Source organism: Suillus paluster, assembly GCF_016628075.1.
Source record: "Suillus paluster strain FC165 chromosome Unknown EDB91scaffold_250, whole genome shotgun sequence".
NCBI lineage: Eukaryota > Fungi > Basidiomycota > Agaricomycetes > Boletales > Suillaceae > Suillus > Suillus paluster.
In genome coordinates this window covers 1,105-23,472 of record NW_024537810.1, presented here as the reverse complement: position 1 = coordinate 23,472, position 22,368 = coordinate 1,105, and the positions used below count along the sequence as shown (strand labels likewise).

At 47.0% G+C, this 22,368-nt stretch overlaps 2 protein-coding genes across 2 annotated transcripts; one reads left to right on the top strand and one right to left on the bottom strand.

The window, feature by feature from the left end:
- Positions 1 to 1,070: 1,070 nt before the first annotated feature.
- Positions 1,071 to 3,782, top strand: EDB91DRAFT_356435 (GH3 auxin-responsive promoter). Its single transcript, XM_041326991.1, has 7 exons — positions 1,071 to 2,066; positions 2,122 to 2,363; positions 2,415 to 2,561; positions 2,615 to 2,800; positions 2,852 to 2,997; positions 3,054 to 3,226; positions 3,281 to 3,782. Exons 1-7 carry the CDS (start codon positions 1,460 to 1,462, stop codon positions 3,532 to 3,534), a joined length of 1,755 nt encoding a protein of 584 aa, XP_041168840.1. The 5' UTR covers positions 1,071 to 1,459; the 3' UTR covers positions 3,535 to 3,782.
- Positions 3,783 to 21,837: 18,055 nt separating this feature from the next.
- EDB91DRAFT_1005431 (uncharacterized protein) lies at positions 21,838 to 22,104 on the bottom strand (the record flags this gene model as incomplete). The annotated part of the gene is made up of 2 exons (XM_041312309.1): positions 21,838 to 21,905; positions 21,972 to 22,104. Coding segments are annotated over 2 exons (201 nt in total), but the record flags the coding sequence as incomplete, so codon positions are not given.
- Positions 22,105 to 22,368: the final 264 nt, after the last annotated feature.

Genomic DNA, 22,368 nt, shown 5'->3' with positions numbered 1-22,368 from the left:
TATATAATTGAATCTACTCATTTGTCGGGTGCTCATGCGCATCATAGACAAAACGTATCAACCCTCTCCTCTCTGAAGCTGCGCGGCCACTTCGAGCGAGCTGCATTTCCCTCGATTACGATATTATTGCCATTACAGACTGTGATTCACAGGTTTCCACAATGACTGTTCTGACTGCTCGGTCGCAGTGGACTTCAAGTTGGGGTGCGGGGTGATAAATATGACTATTGATGGTGCACGCTAACTTGGAACGAGCTGCAGGTGCCATTGGTGTTGGTATGTCCTAGGTTGGCACATGTCATGTATAGATGAGAGGGGGCTGCATCCTCCCATCAGGCTTATTAGGGTGTCGCTCGCACATACGAGTTGTCCTAACATATTTCATCTTTCAAGTGTGAGGGATGAAAGTAGTCCCTGTATTCCTTCCGTCTGATGATTTGGAAGCTGTATCTGACCACTTCTCATCATTTCCATAATCTTATCTTCCGTGGGACTCGGAGTTATTCATACTTTCTTGCCCGTGCAGATGTTTGCGCTGGGACCACGCCTCATTCTTTAGCGTTCGAGAATATCACGCTACCTCCCAACTCCTGGCTAATATTTATTGGAGTTTCCGATGGACCTGATTTGGTAGATTTGAAAGAGAGAAATAAGTCTTGGTAACCAATATCAAATTGCATTATTACTAGAACTAATTGCCCGCTGCTTCCCACCCCCACTTGCACGGGGAAAAAGTTTTGGCCACGACATCTCGACATTTGGCTTCGGACGGGGTCCTTTGGAACTATGCTCGGGATATCGATGCATGATCGGCGTGAAACGTATGTTCGGTTGCAGCTTTGAAATCGGATTACTCACCAAGCGACCACATGTGGTACGCACCACCTAAAAAGAAGCAGTTTTTCTTCCTGATTTGCACAGGGGAGTCCCTTATCATCCACATTTGGTGCTAATCAAGCGGCCTGTCAGGTTTCTCAAGTAAGTACATCATAATGACTTTCTAATAGTCCTGGTTGCGGTGCACTGCAGGACTTAAAGCACGAGGGGGTCATGATCTGTACTCCGCAATCATCGCGCGCGGCTACTATGATCTTGCATCCATTACGGTCGACTGTGCTTGCGAACCATGTGCACACCCGGACGAGGCCCTACACATGCCCACACCCAGGTGCACTCCGTTGTGCGCCGCAAACCAATTGTGCAATGATAAGTTGCCACGCAGAATCATTGGCTAGGAACCAAAAGATACGGGGATGAGTTGTCATTCAGACTGACCGTGAGGGATGCCAGCACAACGCGAAACTTATGCCCGAACGACAGATAGTTGCGGGGAAATCCAACTGGCTACACACTCCACGTCACGCTAGACATTAGCTGCGGAGAAATCCGACAAGCTATACGATGAACTCCGCGCCACGGTATATAATGTCGTGTTCCAACCTCATACCATACTACGGCAATGTCTCGCCCTGAAACAGATCTCCTGGACTCATTGTCAACCGAACTCTCTCAACAGCTCAAGGATCACGTAGATCAAACCCTACTCGAATCCATACGGCCAAATTATACGTCTCAGTTCTCTCAACATGCCCCCGAGTTGGCAAAATTTTGCGAAGCTATCGCGCAGAGGGACTCGAAGGATGATATCGACTTCCTACGTAGCTTCCGAGAATTTGTTCCCACTACAAACTACGAACCGTACAGGCCATTCATAGCAAAATTCTTGGCTACCCCTTGCAAGGAGGCTGATGTCGAAAACATGTTCGCCCCTGGACTGCCCTACTTCTTCGCCATGTCCAGTATGACAACTGGGACAACGGTGAAGATATTCCCAAAGTATCGACCTCCCCCGCACCTCTTGCAGCACCCTTTATTTCTGGCGCTTCCCCCGTCAGAGGGTACCGCGTTATCGCCATCTTCTTTGAAGTATCGGCAAGTCCTGGAAATAGAGTGCGAGGACGGTCAGAGCTCCAAGAAGGTGACGGTCTGCTCGTTGAGCGTCGGTTATCTGCGAATGGCAATGAACTGGGACGTCGAGGGCGATAATGATAGACTCGATTTGTGGCGTAAGCTCATCGCGCTACTATCCCTTGCGCATGCTGATCTCTAGGCGACTTTCAGTTCCGGGGCAAACGGATCCATATGCGATGTCCTTAATCAACAGCTATCGCGGTTACTTTGTTCTGAATGCGCTATTTGCATTGGCAAACCGTGGAGTGACCACCGTCCGCTTCTTCTTTGCCAATATATTCGTCACTTTTTTGCAATACGTAGAGGATGAATGGCCTCTGCTGGTCGACTGTATCGAGAAGGGTGTCATCCCGGACATTGAAAACTTAGACTATTTGCGTGCACCTTTACAGGTCATATTTTTGTTGACTATTAGATTCCATTTAGCTGACGACTTCTCTCAGAAACATCTCACTCCAAACCCTCTTCGTGCTGCCGAACTTCGCGAAATTGGGCCTCCTGGCATTCAGGGCTGGGCGGTCCGTGTGTGGCCTGACTTGAATAAGTTCATTGGGATCACTGGCGGTCCCGCTGCTGCTTCTGTTCCAAAGGCACGTTAATCGTAGAAGGTTTTACTACCCAACTGACAGTTAGAGACACAAAGATCAATCACGTCCTCGGACCTTCTGTTTCCATCGAGGCTCCTGCGTATGGCGGCACAGAATGTGTCATCGGCGTGACATACCACAAAGGCAATCCTAATACCGACTTCAAGGTAGTGTTCGTAGATGGGATGTCCGAGTTTCTGGACGTGCGTTCCCGTGAGCCGTCGGAGCGTGTATTGTCCGCTGTAAGAACCATCCACTGCATCTCCCCTTCGTCTACTAAATCCCTGCCTTAGTGGGAGCTTGTAACTGGAGGGCATTACGAGCCCGTCGTGACGACCCGCAATGGCCTGTGGAGATACCGCATTGGTGATGTCGTCGCTGTCAAAGGCTTCGATCCAGATGACGGGTTGCCTATCATCAATTACCTTCACAGGCGAGAGTGAGTTGTGATGTCATCAAACTTAGACTTAGCAATTGACATGCCTGCTGAGGAAGTGGCTCGCTTGGGCTGGCATTTGGAACAACGTGTACAGAGTCGCAATTGACGAACGCGATCGTTTTTGCCGCTAACCGATGGATTGGCCAAATCATGGATTTCACTATCGTAGGCGACGAGCGAGATACGCCTATTACCTATGGGTACTTGGTAGAAATTGTAGGAGAAATAGGTCCGCGCTTGCTCGGCAGCTCTTTCCCGCGACTGTGTTAATTGACATTCACAGGAAATGACGCCAGAATGGCGCCGCAGCAGACTTTTGAAGACCTCATGGTGGCAAACCTTGAGTATTATGCTGCTTTTTGGCAAGGCAGGGCCAGAAAGCCAACCATTCGTCTCGTGGAGAAAGGCACCTTTTCAGAATATCGCAGGCAGAAAAGCGATAAGAGCGTCTCGATTGGTCAGGTGAAAGTCCCCGTTGTCCTATCCGATTCAACATATACGGAATGGCTCCTGAAGAGAGTGATAATGGAGCTGTAAAAGAGTCTAGTCCAAATTCGTACATTCCTCGAGAGATGTCAGACGAGATTTCATGGCATTAGTTTCTGTGGATGGTATACAGATTACTTTCGATGTTCATGGCGCCGATGAAATCTCGAGGAGTATGCCAGCTGGCCGGGGAACTAGGTCGAGCCGATACGCTCACCGTGCGCCAGTGAATCATGATGAATCAATGACATATAGACGATTGCCAATCCCACAAGATCGGTACATTGTGCACACCAGCACGAAGATGCCTGGTCATGCTGAAAATTGCTGTGTTTGGAAGGTAGGAATGGGGGACTGGCGCGGTCGAGCGCAGTTACGATTATTTAAGGACAAGTCGACGTTCATCGATGCCATATGCCGGCTATTGCGGAAGGCTGACACTGCAGGCCATTACCCACACACCTGAAGGCGGCCACGGGTTAACCACAGACAAAGAGCACCCTCCTTGAAAACTTGCAGGTCCCAGGACGGGTACCCGAGTTGTCACTATGCGCCATCGCATTCAAGGTAGTTTCCCCAGTGGTAAGACTTAGAGGGAAGCTTCACCTCGACAGCCGTTGAGTCATCAGAGGAAATCCGCACTCCCAATTGGCTTCAATTCGATCGGATTCTATTAAACCAGGTGATAATCTCTCGAATGCGCGAAGAAATGATCCAATTGATTCAGAAACTCGTCGTGTAACGAGAAACACTAAAATCGGACAGATGGAACTAGTGCTGCTGACACAGCGAGGAAACTGACATTTTACCACCTTTTGCCGCCAGTGAAATTACATTCGAAAGGTAATCTAGAGTGCTCTGGAACGCTCTAGGCCAGGTCTGGAATGCTCTAGCCAGGTCTAGATCTGCTTTTGATTGAAATCTTGCAAAAGGGAAAATGTTGAAACCCCCGATGTGTGAAGTCCGGTTCGGTCAGGTTCATCGCCCTATATCGCGAACCCCGAACTCAACAATCAGTCAGGTTCAGGCAAGATGGCTGAACCTTGGACCGGACGCCTTCGAACGCGTTCGCAAGGGTTCAGTTCAGGTTCAGAACACATTCGAACCCTCGAACCGTTGTTTCGATTTGCAAAAAAAATCACAAAATCACCACCAAAATGACAACAAATTTGTACAGTATGAATAGCTACCAGAACTCTTCATTCACGACGCGGTTGAATGACAAACTCAGCCTGGGCTGTTGCAGAGATATGGCCTTGACAGTATGCACTCTTGAGCAATTGAAGAGCCTCAAATGTTGTCAGCTGAAAACAGCTGCAATGTGCGGTCCTAGTAATGCTCGCTCAGACGCAAGTAACGTGATGATCGGCGACAGTTCACGGTCTCGCGATGAGAGGCTTAGAGTGAGCGAGAAACGGGAGCTGATAAGAAATATATATCTCAGTCTCGGGAAATGGACTCGGTAATACGACTATAGTAGTACCACTGCGTGTTATCAAAAATTTCCGACGGTAGATACCTGGCTGGAATGTGACCCCAGGGTCAAGTTTTAGCCATTTCTGGACCTATGGTATAAACCGGCTTCGAAACGGTTGATTTTCCGGATTTCAACCACCTCGAAGACATGGTTTGGCCATCAAGTTCCAGTCAGCTCAAAGCCAGCTACTACCATGGGTCCAGAACGATACTGTATACAGTAGACTATCTCATAATGCATAACGTCAGGAACACAAAATCCTTATGCATTATGAGATTTATGCATTAGCACATATGTCACACATTGTGACATAGTGTGACTCCGCTCATGTATCTAAAGGACTAATGAAATAAGAGTCTATCGTAGTTTGCGTTCCATGAAGAAGCTCATCACATTGCAAGTGAGCTCAAAAAAGACGGATTTGCTTCAACAACTCTAGTGGAAGTGTGGGGTCAGCATTTCCGAACTGCAGGCAGGCTCCTTCGAGCCGCTGACACAGCCCAAGGGTTTCAGCGCGAGAAAACTCTGGTTCAGCCTGAGTGTCCTCGTCTTTGTCGGATTCCACCTCAATCACCTCGCCGACTTTCTCGGCTATCTCCCGTTTTACTGCAGCAACAATGGCCTTATCCCCACCTTCAAATGCAAGGGAATCTCCAACTTCCTGTTCTTCGACTGGTTTGAGAAACTCGTCTAAAGATGGCAGTTCACCAAAAATGCGATTGCGAGTCTTCAAGTCCTGAAGAGAGGTGGTAATTTCATCCTCGAGGGTTGTCAGTTGAGTGGGAGGAGGCCGGCGTGCGGGAATTTTAATTTTAAGGCCAGTGCGGCGGCAAGCAGCTTGTGCGAGCTCTTCAACTTCACTTGTGGCCTTGTCAGAATCCCCTTCTGCATCCATCACGGCCTTGAAGGCAGGCCTCCAGTCGGTATCAATGTAGTGATTGCCAAGGATCTTCTTTACTCGTTCCTCTGCTTCTGGCAACGACATTTCAGTTGTTGCGAAATCTCGAATAATGCACCAAGCAGCTGTGTCTGCATGTGGCAAAGAACCTGGTAATTGAATTGGAGTGGATGGGTCTCTGTATAGTGATTAAATGAGAATGATAACACGAATAAGAAATAAAAACACTCACGGCTGAATCTGGGTATGATCCCAGCAATGCTTGATTGTCGTCAATGAGATATCTCGCCATGCAGCACGAGCCATCATCATCCCTTCGAGGAGATCAATTTTGTAAATGTCACGTTCGCCCGCTTCATCGAGATCAATTGCACGTGCACAGAAATTGCAGTGGTACAGTGCCTTAAAGCAGTGGATAATTCCTGCATCGCAAGGCTGCACAAACAATTTCATATTTGGCTCGAAAAATTCAAGCTGCACATTTGTTGGCTCATAGGATACTGTGTGCCTGGAGAAATTGTCCACAAAGAGACAAACATGCCGATTCTCGCTGCGCATCTTGAAATCAAAATTTTTAACCCATCTGTCAGTCCAGTCAGCTCGTATTGATACTAAACAAGCCAAAAATATGTCTCACTCTTCAAAGAGGACCGCCGTCATCCAGGCCTTCTGATTATTGTGGTAATAGAAGCCTCGCTGATCGGGTGACTTATTCTTGAAGCATCGTGGCTTCTTGGATTTCCCGATGTAGATCGCATCAAACTTCTCGCTCCCATCAGCATTGCATGCAAGCCCAACAGTTATGCGGAATTTTTCTTTCTTCTTCCCACTCATTTGCTTTGTTGCGAGACCACGATCAGGTGGAGCACTAGATATGATAAGTATTGTTGTAAGTTGAGTTTACTAGGCATGAAGAACACTTACAAAGGAAACAAACTTGTTTCATCAAAGTTCCACCGATCTCGGGGAGCAAATTTAGACAAGATCTTGGCACATCGTTTACGTTCAAGATCAACAGCATCAAGATCAACTGATCCTGCTTCCCCATGCCATCGATGCTCCTGCATTTTGTAAGCCTTACAAAATGGTGTCAACCACCCATCTCCTGAAAGCTGTTCCTCCTCTGGCACTCCAAACAGTTCTTCAAATTTCCGCTGCTTTTCCTTCAGCATTGGTCCATTGACCTGCTTGCCCTTTTCTTCCATGTGCCTAACCCACAAAAATAGTGCCCTATCGACATCAGGTCTTGTGATGGTGCGTGGTCTCTTTGATGACAAAGTGTTTGGATTGTCATTGATGCGTGCTTCCAAAGTCGAATGTTCCTTCAATTTACGCGACAAAGTTGACTGCGTGAAAATTAAAGCCCCTGATTGAAGACTCTTGAAGTGGTTCACAATGTCACATTGTGGCATTGCTCTGTGCGCATCAACATATGCAAAAACAGTCAACCAGTCACTGAGAGTGAGGTTTGGGCGTGTAGTGTGAGCTGCAGCTGCTGGTTGTGCAGAGGTGGCTGGGGTGTCTTTGACTTTTGGTTTTTTTGGCTGTCTCTGGTAGGGTGGAGGTCTGTCTCGTGGTTTTCGTTTATGTGCAGACATTGTAGATATGTTGAATGAGGTGGGATGAATTGTACATTGTCCGACAGTCCAAATACACTAAGAATTATTTGAACTGAACACGACCCTTGATGCTTGAAGCTTATCCAACCAGCCAAAAGTACTATCTCATAATGCATAATGGTGCCGAAAGTCTATGCATTATGCATTATGCATTATGATTCAATTTCTCACTGCCCCACAATGGGACTGGCCCAAACATTATGCATTATGAGATAGTCTACTGTATACATGATAAACCACCTATATCCATTATATATAAATATAAATATATTATATTATATGATATTCCGGATCAGACAATTAATGAGCAAAATTCGTTATATATATTGCAGCGAATACAGCCGCGCATTATCAGCTATAGCAGACATTATAATACATGCTGCTACGTAGCCCATATTCATATATACTGAACTCCAGAAGCGCTTGACAATAAGCGAAGCGGCGATAGCAGGTGATGGACACTAAACATGGGCTTAGAAGGTGATAGGGGATGCCAGACTCGGATGGGGTTGCAGGTAGTGGTGCATATATGCTCAATGCTGCAAAAAGATAAGTCAGGAGTAGATACCACAAGATTAAACACATACCTCCTTGGGTAAGGGTGCTGGAGGGTGCAGCTGGGCGTGGTTGGACGGGGAGAATATGAGAGATGCACTGGGGCCTGGTGTATTGAAGGATCAACCGCAAATGAAAATAGGTTATGAAACACTGGCAGGCGTCAAGGCACAGAGTCGAGGCATGAGTAGTACTTGAGTTGCTAACAGACAAGGTAGCAATGAAACCATGAGCCTTGGAGGAAGAGGGCAGCGAGAAGCAGCAGGGGCAGATGTGTGCGAGCGAGCACAGACGAGTGGCGGCATGTGGAAACAACCAAATGCAAGTAAAAGCCCAAAGACAAGCAGAGACAAGTGCAGAGGCAGGGTGCAGACCAGTGCAGGCAAGCACAAACATTAGCAGACAAGCGGGAAGCATAAACAAATGATCAGTTATAGCCTAGTTATAAACGTGAAAAAGCAGTACCTATCGTTCAAGATGCCAGACGCAGACACGTCAAACATGCAAACAAGGGTGGACTGTAGAAGTTGACCTTGTGAGTGAATCAGCAAATGAACGACACACATGATCGCACGTGCAGTTTTAGGACTTACAGAGTGATGTTATTAGTCACAGTGCAGAGGGTCTGCATCTCGCAGGCACACCATGGACCTACACAGATGTTCAAGAAGGTGGGACACCATGTTGTGGATGATCATGTGTTATCCAGAGGGTACTGGGAGGCGCTGCAAGAGCATCCAGGAGGAAGCAAGATCATAGTGTGTCAGCGCAGGTGTACATACACAGCACAACATTAACGAGTTGCTATAGTCTTAGACGCACCCCTAGCTAATACACATGCCCACTGCGCAACCCAAAATCCTCCTGTAGTGCTAGCATTAACCCCCGCTAGCATGAAAACTAGGTACATACCTGTTGAAAATATCATTATCGGTTTGGGGTTCGGGACGGTTCACCATCGTTGAGATTGTTGTCGAAGGGGTAAGGAACAAGGTGAATTGAAACTCTGCGCACCTTGCTCTGAACAACTTACCTTGTGACACAGCCTCAAGCATAGTACGACTGCATACATCCAAGCTCAAAGGTAAGTAATTCTACTGAAACTATCGGAAGCTGATCAAATCTTGTAGTTAACGTTATACGTGATTATTCGGTGTGCTGGACGTAGGCCACCCCTGGCCACCAGCTGACTTGCGCATGTGCATGTGTGCCGCTAGTTAATCATACCAGCGCTTGATCAGTAAGTCATATTCTCGATCAATGTATATGCTAGCTAATGCAATGTATCATTTATAAGTGTGAGTATTTAACCCAGTGCCTTACGAGGAATCGCAGTTTGTTTTCAGTGCAACAGGTACTGAATCTGCATATACCACATCTGCAGAGGCATCATCTTCTGCTGCCGAAGGTGGCTGTAGTACACCACCAACAGAATACACCCCTGAACTTGAGACTTCAGAGCTTCCATACTTTGCCATCGATCCTACGCTCCTTGACAATGGGCACGATCCTACATCGAAGAAGCGTAAGCGTGATTCACTTAGCTCAGAGCCAGAGGACCACAATATGAACATGCCCACATTGACGGGTACTCATGGACGTGTGGGGCACCCTCCAACTCGACATTTCCAGTCCCCATTCCTTCCAGCATCTAAGAAGATTTGTACATCAAATCAAAAGACTTCGAAGTATGTGCAACCTTGGTTACAGCGTCAATTGTTACTAAATCTGCTTGGACATTTCAGGATTCCAATTCCCTCGAGATTAAAAGTCTCCACTGAAATTGCTGCACCAATTCGTTCCTCTGTGCCATCGTCAATTTGTTCTTCTGCGCCATCATCAATTCATTCTACTGCACCGTTGTCAATTCGTTCTTCTGCGCCGTCATCAATTTGTTCTACTGGACCATCGTCGATTCGTCCAACTGCACCTTCGCAATCCAATCTTCCAGAACGTCTCTCAACTGTAGTACCATGGTCGATGCATCCTCCTCAGTCTATTGCACAGCCCTCTCATGGTGCCATCACATCCAAGAAACAGGTCGTGTCTGAGCCCCAGGCTTCTTTGACTCCTACTCGCTCGTTTCTTGTCCATAAGCCCATTGTTAGCCGGTCACGTCCAAAACCAAAACCAGTCGTAAATACCATGCAGCCACTCGCATTCTCCAAAAACACGGTCACATTATCTAGCCGCTCCAAGCTGCCACCAGTGAGAGACATCCCTCCCGTCCCACAAGATGATAGTGATGATGTGGAACTTAACTCTGGGCTCCTAACGCACAAGTCCATTGGAGGGAGCAGCAAAGATAAAGTATCAGCTCACTCTCGCTCCCAGTTGGAATCCGGCCGACAGCATAGCATGCTTCAGAACATGCAAGGCAAAATACTCCAGCTCCGCAAAGAACAGTCTCAAATTTCCCAAGATCATAGCACGGTTACAAATTGAATTGATATGCAAGTCGAGGCTATCATCTGCCGTCTCGAGGCTCTCGAGGTTCGAGACCCACAATCTGCACCGTCTCGCACTGAAAATTCAATGAATGTTCGTATTTTGTTGCTGTTTGTTTGATCGAAGTCTAAATTATCATCTGTAGAGTGCTATCTGACAGGTATTGCAGAAAATGATGGGTATCGAGACCAATGAAGCCCTGCCAGCACCAGTTGATAACATGAATGAATTTTGGGCTGACATTGATGAACTCACCATCGACAACGAGATCTCGTCAACGAAAGTTTTACAACCGAAGTAGGAATTGTCGTGGACAGCGAATGCGAAGTGGCACGGAGCTTATGTTGAACGCTTTCGTCGTGATGCGTGCACATATGAGCCTACACTGTCTCAAGATACCGTCGACAAACTTCCTAGCAAGACTCTCAAGTCTCTGATGGGCAAGGTGTTCAAGAACATGAAGCAGAAGTATAAGGAGGCGGAAAAGCCAATCGGTGTTCAGTCGCTCAATGTCCAAAGTGCCAGACGTGAGAAACGCCAATTAGATGTGAGTATTTTTGACAAATGTACTATTTAATGTTAACCATCATACAGAAAGCAGCATTAGCATCTGCTGTCCGTCACAACTTCCCACCACTGGCAGGCGAGGAATACCACTTCATTTTTGCAGCGAAGTGGCAATCAACTGATTACAGCGGCTCAGATGCCTCCGACAACATCAATTTGAGTGATGACGAAGCTGTCTCGCTCCTCAATCCACGCTGAAAAGCATACAAGAAGAAGAAGAAGAAGAAGAAGATGATGATCTTAATGACGTGCCCACCTGTATGGCGGTCGAAGGATGTGAGTATACCTCTTCTGTGATCTCGTGCCATGTCTTATTTGTGTTTAAACAGCTCCAGAGGGCCATTAAAGAGATAAGAGGTGCAGTAGATGAAGATGTGGAAAAAAAAGAAGCTCAGAAGAAGCACTGGATGAAAAAACGGATTCCTCGAGTGCAAGGCCCACCGAGGATGGCGAAATCATTGCCGGTTCATGATTCGATGAAGACCCCACGATGGGCCGTCTCCACAAAGTGGCTTCACTCTCTTTCTCTAGAGGAGCATAACAAGCAAGAGGCTCTAATGACTGAGGACCATGTCATTGGTGATAGTGAGAGTTCCACAGATCCTAACATTGACGACTTGGAGCAAGAAGAAATTAGTTATGATCCAGTGTAAATAGATCCCACTTGTACAATAGCATAGGTATGGAATGTATACTACAGCAGCACTTTAATGGTACAAGAGGGACTCTAAGGGTTGCTGTTATCTGGTTCTTGGGAGGTCTGAAATGCTCTCGTTAAGATAATAGTACAATTAGAACATACAAAACACTTACTGTGTCTAACGAGAAAGTCACCCATAAGCGACCCATTCTTGGTGCATGAACTGGTGTGAATGCAAATTGACCACTAAGATCATCAAGATGACATGCCTCGAGGCTCCCAAGGACATTATACTTCCAGGTTGCAATCCCGAGGTCAGTTGCCCTGATATCATGGTTGAGTCATTGTACTACTAGTACAATTTCACATGGTAACAAAGGATAGGCTTACCATAGAAACCACGGGTGGTTGGCATCCTGTGGGTGATGTTCAAAACATCGGATGAGAGCAACATTGACAGATATTGGAGGGTCTTGTCGAGGGATGTTGACTGACAATATATACTCGATATGTGCAGCGTGTCGTCCCTTTGTATAGCCATAGCAAAACCCCTTTCCACGATGATGATGGAATGAGCCATACTTTGCAGCGCCAATGGTCACATTCACATATGACTGGACACCTTGTGAGTCAAATGGAATACCATTGGATGCTTCACCTGCGTCTGACGTTAAGTTGAATTCCGGAAAATGAAGACATAGGAATTGCAAAACAATGGCATAGACACCCAGTGGCTGCACGCTGATTAACTTGAATTGTTTCGGAAATACAATCCTCGCTGTTGTCAGGTCGATTATCACTAGTAATGGACAAGGTGATAAAAATGTACCTGAATCGTGTGGGTTGGACAGGAGCGCAATATAATTCATAAGGGTCCCTCTTTGCCGATCGGCTTTGGCACTGCCTTTGACAGCCTTGAGTAGTGCACAAATAGCTAGCTGGTCCTGCTTGGTTTGATCACGTTGTTCCTGCAGATGTGTCAACTGGGTTTCGAGTCAGCAAACAGTGAGAATAATGGCAGACAAGTACTGTAACCCATGAGTTCTTGAATCAGCATGGTCTTCCACCACGCTCACATGTAGGTCCCTTCCACTTTGCCGCTGCTGTGGCCATTGTGGTTGGCCTTTCCTAACACACCAATTGCACGCTCGTAGGGAAATACCCACCAGGCATATGCAGGGCCATAGGTATGAATGTACTCAACTAGATGACTGGTGAAGTGAAAATTTGGTGTGAGATGACAATTCAATTGTGCCCATGACTGAAAAGCCTCCGATATGAAGTTTTCAGCTCGAGTGGCCTCCTGAGGTGTGATCTCTCACAAGGCAAAGATTTGGGTCACGGCACAGTATCGCAGGATGTTTTCATAGTGAGAATGATAGTTGTGAGATGGTTCAATGTCTTTGAGCACCAAATAATCTTCTGCCTCAGCGTCTTCGTTGCGAGACACATTCTTGATTCGATGTTTGTGTAAGAGCTTCCTTGATTTCACGATGGCCTGTTGGATCTTGCTGCATTTCTTTGGCAGGGGGGCCTCATCGTCAGCATGGCGAGACCACATTTGCCATGCAACTGAAATTGTGACAGGGTATACTCGCATGAAATTTTGCCACTCGTCTGCTTTAGGATGTTCTCCCCCACTCGCAATCTCATGTACAGATCAGTACTCCCCCTTTCAAGTTTCAAAACAATGTTACCTTGATCTGAAAACATCCTGAGTTATTCGGCCACCATATGGACTCGAGAAATTCTGTAAGTCGATCCATTGGTGTGACATCAGAGCGTTTCCCTGTCCTGGTGAACATTGATCCTTCTATCAAAATGACTCGGTGTATTTGACCAGATGTGCCTAGTACAACGAGTGAATTATGAGATAATGCCTTGAACAAACAACTCACCCGGACCCCAGAACAAATGCATGATCTCCGTCAGAATGCTTGATGACCCATTCCACGTTGGAAGGCGATCCAGAATTGACATGCGGACACCCTTGGTTTCTGCAATGCTTGCTTGAACTTCAGGATCATTGGAGTGCCCATGAATGAATTTCCACTTAAGTTGCTTTGTGGAGTCTCAATAGTGGAATTCTAGAAACTTTAAATCAGTATGCCACCATGAAACATCAGAAAATCATACGTGTACAATCAAAGCATGTAGGATCAACCAATGAGCAAAACGGAGCATCGCAGCATGGGCACATATGGTCCTCGGAGTTCTGAGATATGAAGCCAGCTGTCTTGAGTCTCGCTGGAGTATCCATTGGACCAAAGGGGAGTGCGACGTGCACCATTTCCATTGTGTCATGCCCGAAAACCTTGAAAAGCACCCCTTGACAAATGTATTCAGAGTCGAGTTATGTAGCAGACAAGAGTATTTATTCACCTTGTGCGAGCTGCTCAATCTCTCGAACAAAAGGTTCAAGTAGTCCGTTGAGCTGCTCTGTATTTGGTTCCGTTGGCCCTGGAATTACAAAGAGTAAAAATGTGTTCTCCCGCAAAAATTGTATTGATTGTGGTAGGTTGTCAATAATCAGCCAAACCGTGCCAGTGGAATAATTAGCACGTTTGAGTGAACGGAACCTGTTCCGTCAATGGCAATGTCAGGAAATGACAATTAAGACTTGTTTAAAACATACCAATCGATGTTAATATGCACAATGAGGCCACATTTCAAGGACACAAACCGTTGGTTGAGTTTTCGTACATCAATGTCATTTACTTTGAGATGCTTCAAGTCCCACTGGCGCACTATGCCTGTATGGAGTGAACGCCACATCCACCCGTCATATATGTCTGTGAGTGGCTCATTCACATCCTTCTTGGTGTACCACTCCTCTCGTGTGATAGGTGGTGCTGGTTCATGGTCCCCATCCTTCCGCCAATGTTGAAGTTCCTCCCATTTACCAGGACACATAAGAAGACGTGCAAGAGCAGCTGTAAAGGACGCCACAGGCATCACTTTGTATGGGATACATTTTTGCGCGTTTGAACTCATTCGTTTCAGGCGAAATAGCACTGCGGAGCATCCAGGTGCCGTGCACAGTCAAGACTGCATTGTTGGTAGCTCGGAAGGATGGTACATTTGCCAGCAAGATGGGCAAAGAATGTACATAGTAACAATTTTCTCTGTATCAACACCGAGACGTTTCTCGACAGTGCGAAGAGTTCGTGCCATGCTGTCTAAGTCACCCTGAAGCTCAGGGGAAATTCCGCCAGGATAGCAGCTTATGATTGTCAAATGGAGTAAATTGAGGGTCTCTTCTGCATCTGCATGTGTCACACGTCTGCATGCAGCATTGGCAAAAACGTGCACATAGCCATTTAGCAGTGCTCGATGTTCCGATAACATGGGCAGTACAACACTATCAGGTTCATCTGAGTCAACACGAGTATTTTCCTCAAATAGCGCATCGTTGGGAAGGAACTGCGGATCATTCTCAGGAACCCAGTGATCTTCATCGTCAAGATGTTCAGTGTACGATAGCTCCTCGTCGGAGGCATTAATACGTGATTCTTCATCAGCAGTGTGATTGCGAGTAGCCGAGTTAAAGGTAAGTGATAGGACACTACAGTCATCGTCACTAGGAGCAGCATTATCATAATCTGAAGTGCAGAAATATAGTGGGGGAGAACTGCTCAGCGGAGGGGTGTGTCGTTGATTGAACTCAGTATTATCGTCATCGGAGGAAGGGAAATATAGTGGGGGGGGAACTCCTGTCAGCAGAACCGCTTTGATGATCGGATACAGAATGTGCATCATCAGCAGAAACATCAAGCTGTTCAAGCTCGGTGACATGATCAGGGAGTGGGCTATCATCCAGTGTAAGTTCGTCCTCGACACCAAGATTCTTTGGTAGCTCGTAGTCTGCGCTACTGCCAACATGCTGCCTGCGTGCATAGCCATGCTTCTTGAGGTGATTTCTGGCGGTTCTTTCGGTCTGAAAAAGACCCAACGGCTCGCATAGCAAGCACGCACACAGACGCCGCTAGTGTACAAAAGTCAGCAAGTTCAGAGCCAAATAATGCTATAATGTTCTTACAGTGCTTTGCTGATTGGTAGTCATCAATCATGTCGATAACTGGTACAACTGGCTATAAGTCGTTCGCTCACTGTCCCGAGTTGTTGAGTTACTGGTAAATGGTTGTTGGAGAAATCACAGTGCGTGTTTGCATGCAGGCGGTGGCATGTATAAGAGCGTAACCCTAGAAATAGGTTAGTCTATATATATATTATATTATATTTTGCAATGCTGCTATGTGCGGCACGCAAAACACACCTCAGGTAGAAGCCGCTAAAACGTAGATAAAACGTGGGTGAGAATACCTCTAAGTTTGTGCCTTTGTTAACGCCAGTGATAATTTAGAGGTTAAGATTTCGGACATCGTAGTAGTTGTCTGATATTTGATGGCTTCGACGTGGCTGAAACCTTAGGTACCCCCCAGATTCTCAGCCAATTCTAAGCCGTCAGAATTTTTGGACAACACGCAGTGTGCCTGATAAGAAATATATCTAAGGGTATGTTAGCTCTAGTTGTAACGTAAAGCAGGAACTTCGACTTACATCTCAGTCTCGGGAAATGGACTGAGATGTTCGGTCTGACAACTCGTAGTTTTAAGGTAGTTAGCATAGTGATAGGTAATAAACTGTAACATAGGAAATAAATGGTTGCTTATTAGATTCTGTGACTGACGTCACTTGGTTGTAGGTTCCTCAATCAGTTAGCGCTCGCAATGTCTGTCTTCGATCCGGACTTCAACACGCAGCACATTGCAATCATGCAGAAAAGTCAATAACACGGTCGAATCAAGACTCACATCATCAACACGAATAACAGCAGGGATATCAGAAAAAGATCCGAGAACTGTGTAAGGAGACATATGAATAAGTAGTCGAAGACTAACAGATAAGATCGATGTACGCAGACGCAACAATTAGAAACAGTCCTTCAGAACCGCACGAATCAAACACCACAAACAGACATGAGAAACATGTTTAGGGCCGGACTTAATGGATTTCTCTGCCAAAAGTTGAAAAATGAGGTTTTTTCGAACATGACACACCAAAACCCACTACTGCCGTAGCGGGAATTATTGTTTCAGTGGCTCTCCCTGTCGACTTTCAACATTTTTTACCATTCACCGGCTCCCCTTCCCACAGTGATATGTAGTACGCACTACCTAAAAAGAAGAACCAGTTTTCCTTCCTGATAAGTATGCACACTGGCAGGGGAGATCCTCATATCATATCATCCACATTTGGTGCCGATCAAGCGGCCTCTCAGGGTTCTCAGGTAAGCACATTGTAATGACTTTCTAATAGCCCTGCCAGTTGCGGTGCACTGCAGGATCTTAAAGCACGAGTGCGCCATGATTTGTACTCCGCAACCATCACGCGCGGCTACTTTGATAATGCACCCATTACAGTCGACTGTGTTTGTGAACCAGGCGCACGCCCGGGTTAAAGCACCAGTACATCATGATCTGTACTCCGAGGTCATCGCGCGCGACTACTGTCTTATGGGTCGACTGCTTGTGAACCACGTGCACGCCCAGACGAGGCCCTACATATGCCCACGCCCACTGGTGCACCCCGTCATCCGCCACAAACCACTGGTGCAAATTGTGCAATCATAAGTTGCCACGCAGAATCATTGGCTACGAACCAAAGCATGCGGTGATGACTTGTCATGCAGACTGACCGTGAGGGATGCCAGCACAGCGCGAAACTTGTACCCGAACGACAAATAGTTGCAGGGAAATTCAACAGGCTATACACTCCACGTCACGCTATACATTAACTGCAGAGAAATCTCACAAAACGATGAACTCCACGTCACGGTATATAATGTCGTGTTCCAACTTCATACCATGCTACGGCAATGTCTCGTCCTGAAATAGATCTCCTGGACTCATTGTCCACCGAACTCTCTCAGCAGCTCAAGGATCACGTAGATCAAGCCCTGCTCGAATTCATACGGCCAAATTATACGTCTCAATTCTCTCAACATGCCCCCGAGTTGGCAAAATTTCGCGAAGCTATCGCGCAGAGCGACTCGAAGGATGATATCGACTTCCTACGTAGCTTCCGAGAATTTGTTCCCACTACAAACTACGAACCGTACAGGCCATTCATAGCAAAATTCTTGGCTACCCCTTGCAAGGAGGCTGATGTCGAAAACATGTTCGCCCCTGGACTGCCCTACTTCTTCGCCATGTCCAGTATGACAACTGGGACAACGGCGAAGATATTCCCAAAGTATCGGCCTCCCTCACACCTCTTGCAGCACCCTTTGTTTCTGGCACTTCCCCCGTCAGAGGGTACCACGTTATCACCATCTTCTTTGAAGTATCAGCAAGTCCTGGAAATAGAGTGCGAGGACGGTCAGAGCTCCAAGAAGGTGACGGTCTGCTCGTTGAGCGTCGGTTATCTGCGAATGGCAATGAACTGGGACGTCGAGGGCGATAATGATAGACTCGATTTGTGGCGTAAGCTCATCGCGCTACTATCCCTTGCGCATGCTGATCTCTTGGCGACTTTCAGTTCCGGGGCAAACGGATCCATATGCGATGTCCTTAATCAACAGCTATCGCGGTTACTTTGTCCTGAATGCGCTATTTGCACTGGCAGACCGTGGGGTGACCACCGTCCGCTTCTTCTTTGCCAATGTATTCGTCAATTTTTTGCAATACGTAGAGGATGAATGGCCTCTACTTGTCGACTGTATCGAGAAGGGTGTCATCCCGGACATCGAAGACTTAGACCATTTGCGTGCACCTTTACAGGTCATATTTTTGTTGACTATTAGATTCCATTTAGCTGACGACTTCTCTCAGAAACATCTCACTCCAAACCCTCTTCGCGCTGCCGAACTTCGCGAAATTGGGCCTCCTGGAATTCAGGGCTGGGCGGTCCGTGTGTGGCCTGACTTGAATAAGTTCATTGGGATCACTGGCGGTCCCGCTGCTGCTTCTGTTCCAAAGGCACGTTAATCGTGGAAGGTTTTACTACCCAACTAACAGTCAGCGACACAAAGATTAATCACGTCCTCGGACCTTCTGTTTCCATCGAGGCTCTTGCGTATGGCGGTTCAGAATGTGGTATCGCCATGACATACTACAAAGGCAATCCTAATACCGACTTCAAGGTAATGTTCGTAGATGGGATGTCCGAGTTTCTGGACGTGCGTTCCTGTGAGCCTTCCGAGCATGTCTTGTCCGCTGTAAGAACCATCCACTGCATCTCCCCTTCGTCTACTAAGTCCCTGCCTTAGTGGGAGCTTGTAGCTGGAGGGCATTACGAACCCGTCGTGACGACCCGCAATGGCCTGTGGAGATACCGCATTGGTGATGTCGTCGCTGTCAAAGGCTTCGATCCAGATGACGGGTTGCCTATCATCAATTACCTTCACAGGCGAGAGTGAGTTGTGATGTCATCAAACTTAGACTTAGCAATTGACATGCCTGCTGGGGAAGTGGCTCGCTTGGGCTGGCATTTGGAACAACGTGTACAGAGTCGCAATTGACGAACGCGATCGTTTTTGCCGCTAACCGATGGATTGGCCAAATCATGGATTTCACTATCGTGGGCGACGAGCGAGATACGCCTATTACCTATGGGTACTTGATAGAAATTGTAGGAGAAATAGGTTAGCGCTTGCTTGGCAGCTCTTTTCCGCGATTGTGTTAATTGATATTCACAGGAAATGACGCCAGAATGGCGCCGCAGCAGACTTTTGAAGACCTCATGGCGGCAAACCATGAGTATCGCACTGCTTTCTGGCAAGGCAGGTCCAGAAAGCCAACCATCCGTCTCGTGGAGAAAGGCACCTTCTCAGAATATCGCAGGCAGAAAAGCGACAAGAACGTCTCAATTGGGCAGGTGAAAGTTCCTGTTGTCCTATCCGATCCAAGATATAAGGAATGGCTCCTCAAGAAAGTTATAATGGAGCTGTAAAAGAGTCTAGTCCAAGTTCGTCCATTCCACGAGCAATCGCAGTGTACTTAGATCAGATGTAATCCAGATGAGTGTGCTGCATGGTACCCCTCCTGGCTTGTCCAGCTTGCTCGCGTGTTCCAACATATTTCTTTCAAGTGAGAAGGGTAATAGCAATGCCTATATGCTGTCTGTCTAATGTATGACCTAGAAACGTAGTAGGATCCGCTGCAGGCAGAGACAATATAATTGCCGCATAACCACCGTAAAAACTTGGGCATTTGAAGCGACAGAGATCGATGTGCCATAATAAGGCTGCTTCAGACTCATGACCGAGATGATCCATGGGCATGGAAGAAATGGCTCTGTACCGTTGTGTAATTATATCTTGAAAAATAGGGAAGAACTGTCTTCCTTTTTTCAAGGTCTGACTGGGGAGACTATAATTTGACATAAACGAACCCCAAACCCGTGAAACTTTCAATTTCGATTCCATTCACCTCGTGACGACAACATCAGCATCGGTCCGTAACAGTGATTCAAGGTAAATCCTCATGAGCTAGCGCACTGTCTTCCAACAGCTGCTTCTTTATTTCAGGATCCGTGTCCAACTCTCTGACACGATAGCAGTGGGAGACCGTCGACTTGGAATCTTTTCTGCGCCTCCGAACCAATACAATGACTGGTTGCAGGCTCCCTCGAGGATAGTCGGTGTAAACAGCCCAGAGGTAATCGATGTTTCTCTCTTTAAACCAGTAATCGAGATCGGTGGCGAGGCCTTCGTCGCCCAAGTGCTGGTGTTCCTGGTCCTGCTTCTCTAACCAAGTGCGCACTTGTTCGAAGCTGAGCGCTGAGCGTCCAACCGGCTATTTTGAACACCATCGTAGCTAGTGGAAGGGACGTGAACCTTTGATGCACAGGACGGTGGTGTGAATGTACTGTTTGTCAGATAGGAAGGACTCCGAAATACCAACGCAATACAGGATGTTGCAAAATTTACAACTGCGGGGCTGCAAAACCATCACCTTGAAGATCACGTGCGATCAACGTAATTGTGGTAATACTAACCTGTTCTGTTCATGGTGTAACATGAATCATGACCACCACGTCCTTTTTCGAGCAGAGGATTGTACCTGTTCGGCATCAGGGGGTTTTCGTACTCGAATTGTGGAGCGTTGTTCTTCAAGCCCCAGATTGGGACCCGTGAAACTTCCCATCCCAATTCCATTCACCTCGCGACGACAACATCAGCATTGGAAGAACGGGTCCGCAACAGTGATCCAAGGCAAATCCTCATCAGCCAGCCCACTCTCTTCCAACAGTTGCTTCTTTATTTCACGGTCCCCGTCCAACTCTCTGACACGATAGTAGTGGGAGACCGTCGACTTGGGATCTTCTCTACGCCTCCGAACCAATACGATGACTGGTTGCAGGCTCCCTCGAGGATAGTCGGTGCAAACAGCCCAGAGGTAATCGATGTTTCTCTCGTCGAACCAGTAATTGAGATCGGTAGCGAGGAATTCGTCCCCCAAGTGCTGGTGTTTCTGACCTTGCTTCTCTAACCATGTGCGCACTTGCTGGAAGCTGAGCGCCCAACCGGCTATTTTGAACACCATCCTGACTGCACAACGTAAACCTTTGCACGCAACAAGGGACTGCATGAACGTACTACTTGTCAGAAAGGAATGTTGGGGGGAACTTTGGTGTCTTTAGCTGTATGGCGACTGCGACGCGAAGCTTATAAGTTATTAAACCAAATCATGAAGGTCACGTGCGAGAAATTACCTTGTTTACAAGGTCACTACGGCTGATAATTGTGGCTGAAGAGAACCAACTTGTGTACACATGGGAACTTATCTTACTACTTACCAAGTAGGCGACTCTGGCATGGAACGAGAATGTGGGCGGTGCTCGCAGCTCTACCCTCCTCACTTAGTAACTGCCTTTGGTGTAACCGGGTGGCGAATGGTGTAAATAGGTGGAGCTCGCACTGCCTAATCACGCCTCGTAGCTGACCTGCGCGCACTTTGACGCATCACTGGTAGATCTCGCACCCTTTGCGTATGCCATGATCGTAGTCTCTTTGCCTTCTGTGCCACCATCGCGAAACGTGGACCAAAACTCGCAGCGCCCACTTGTCATACAGTATACACCTTAACTCGCACAACTGGTACTACAACATCTCAATGTCTTCTAACACTACTTCACGTGTCGTCTTTTCTTTCCACCATTGCTCCGTCTCCCGATCCATCATTGCCAACCTTTCATCTTCAATTCTCAAATGTTCTGACGGATGTGTCATCAGCAAGTTCTCGTCAAAATCTCTCAACAACCGAACTCCGTCTCGGCCACGAGCTCGTGATAGTGCGACATAGACATTGAATGAAGTAAGCCCCGCGGTAGGTGGTGTCGCAATGTCTATAATGGCGTTATTGATGGTCTGACCTTGTGACCGATAGTCCGTGAACGAGTATGCTGGTGTGAGAGGCAGCTGCCATCTTCTTATGGATTTCGGGTGATTTCCGTGGATAACGGTAAACGTGCGCTCCATTGGAACTAACGGTATTATGTTCTTCTCCAGACCTTCAAGCTGAACCGCTTTCGTACGGTTCAGCTTAATAAGAACATATGCTGGTGGATATGTCAGTTCCACGATTGCAGCTGTCGGCGAGAAAATCTGTTTCACGTTCATCAAGAACGATTTTCGTTATTTCGCCTCGAGAACCGTTGGCGATGTCTAGGTCAGTTT

Excerpts from the sequence above, each read along its gene's own strand:
- EDB91DRAFT_356435 (XM_041326991.1), top strand. The coding sequence starts at position 1,460 with ATGTCTCGCCCTGAAACAGATCTCCTGGACTCATTGTCAACCGAACTC. Across the intron at positions 2,562-2,614 it reads CTGCTGCTTCTGTTCCAAAG|ATCAATCACGTCCTCGGACC; the intron begins GCACGTTAATCG and ends AGAGACACAAAG. Across the intron at positions 2,801-2,851 it reads CGGAGCGTGTATTGTCCGCT|TGGGAGCTTGTAACTGGAGG; the intron begins GTAAGAACCATC and ends TCCCTGCCTTAG.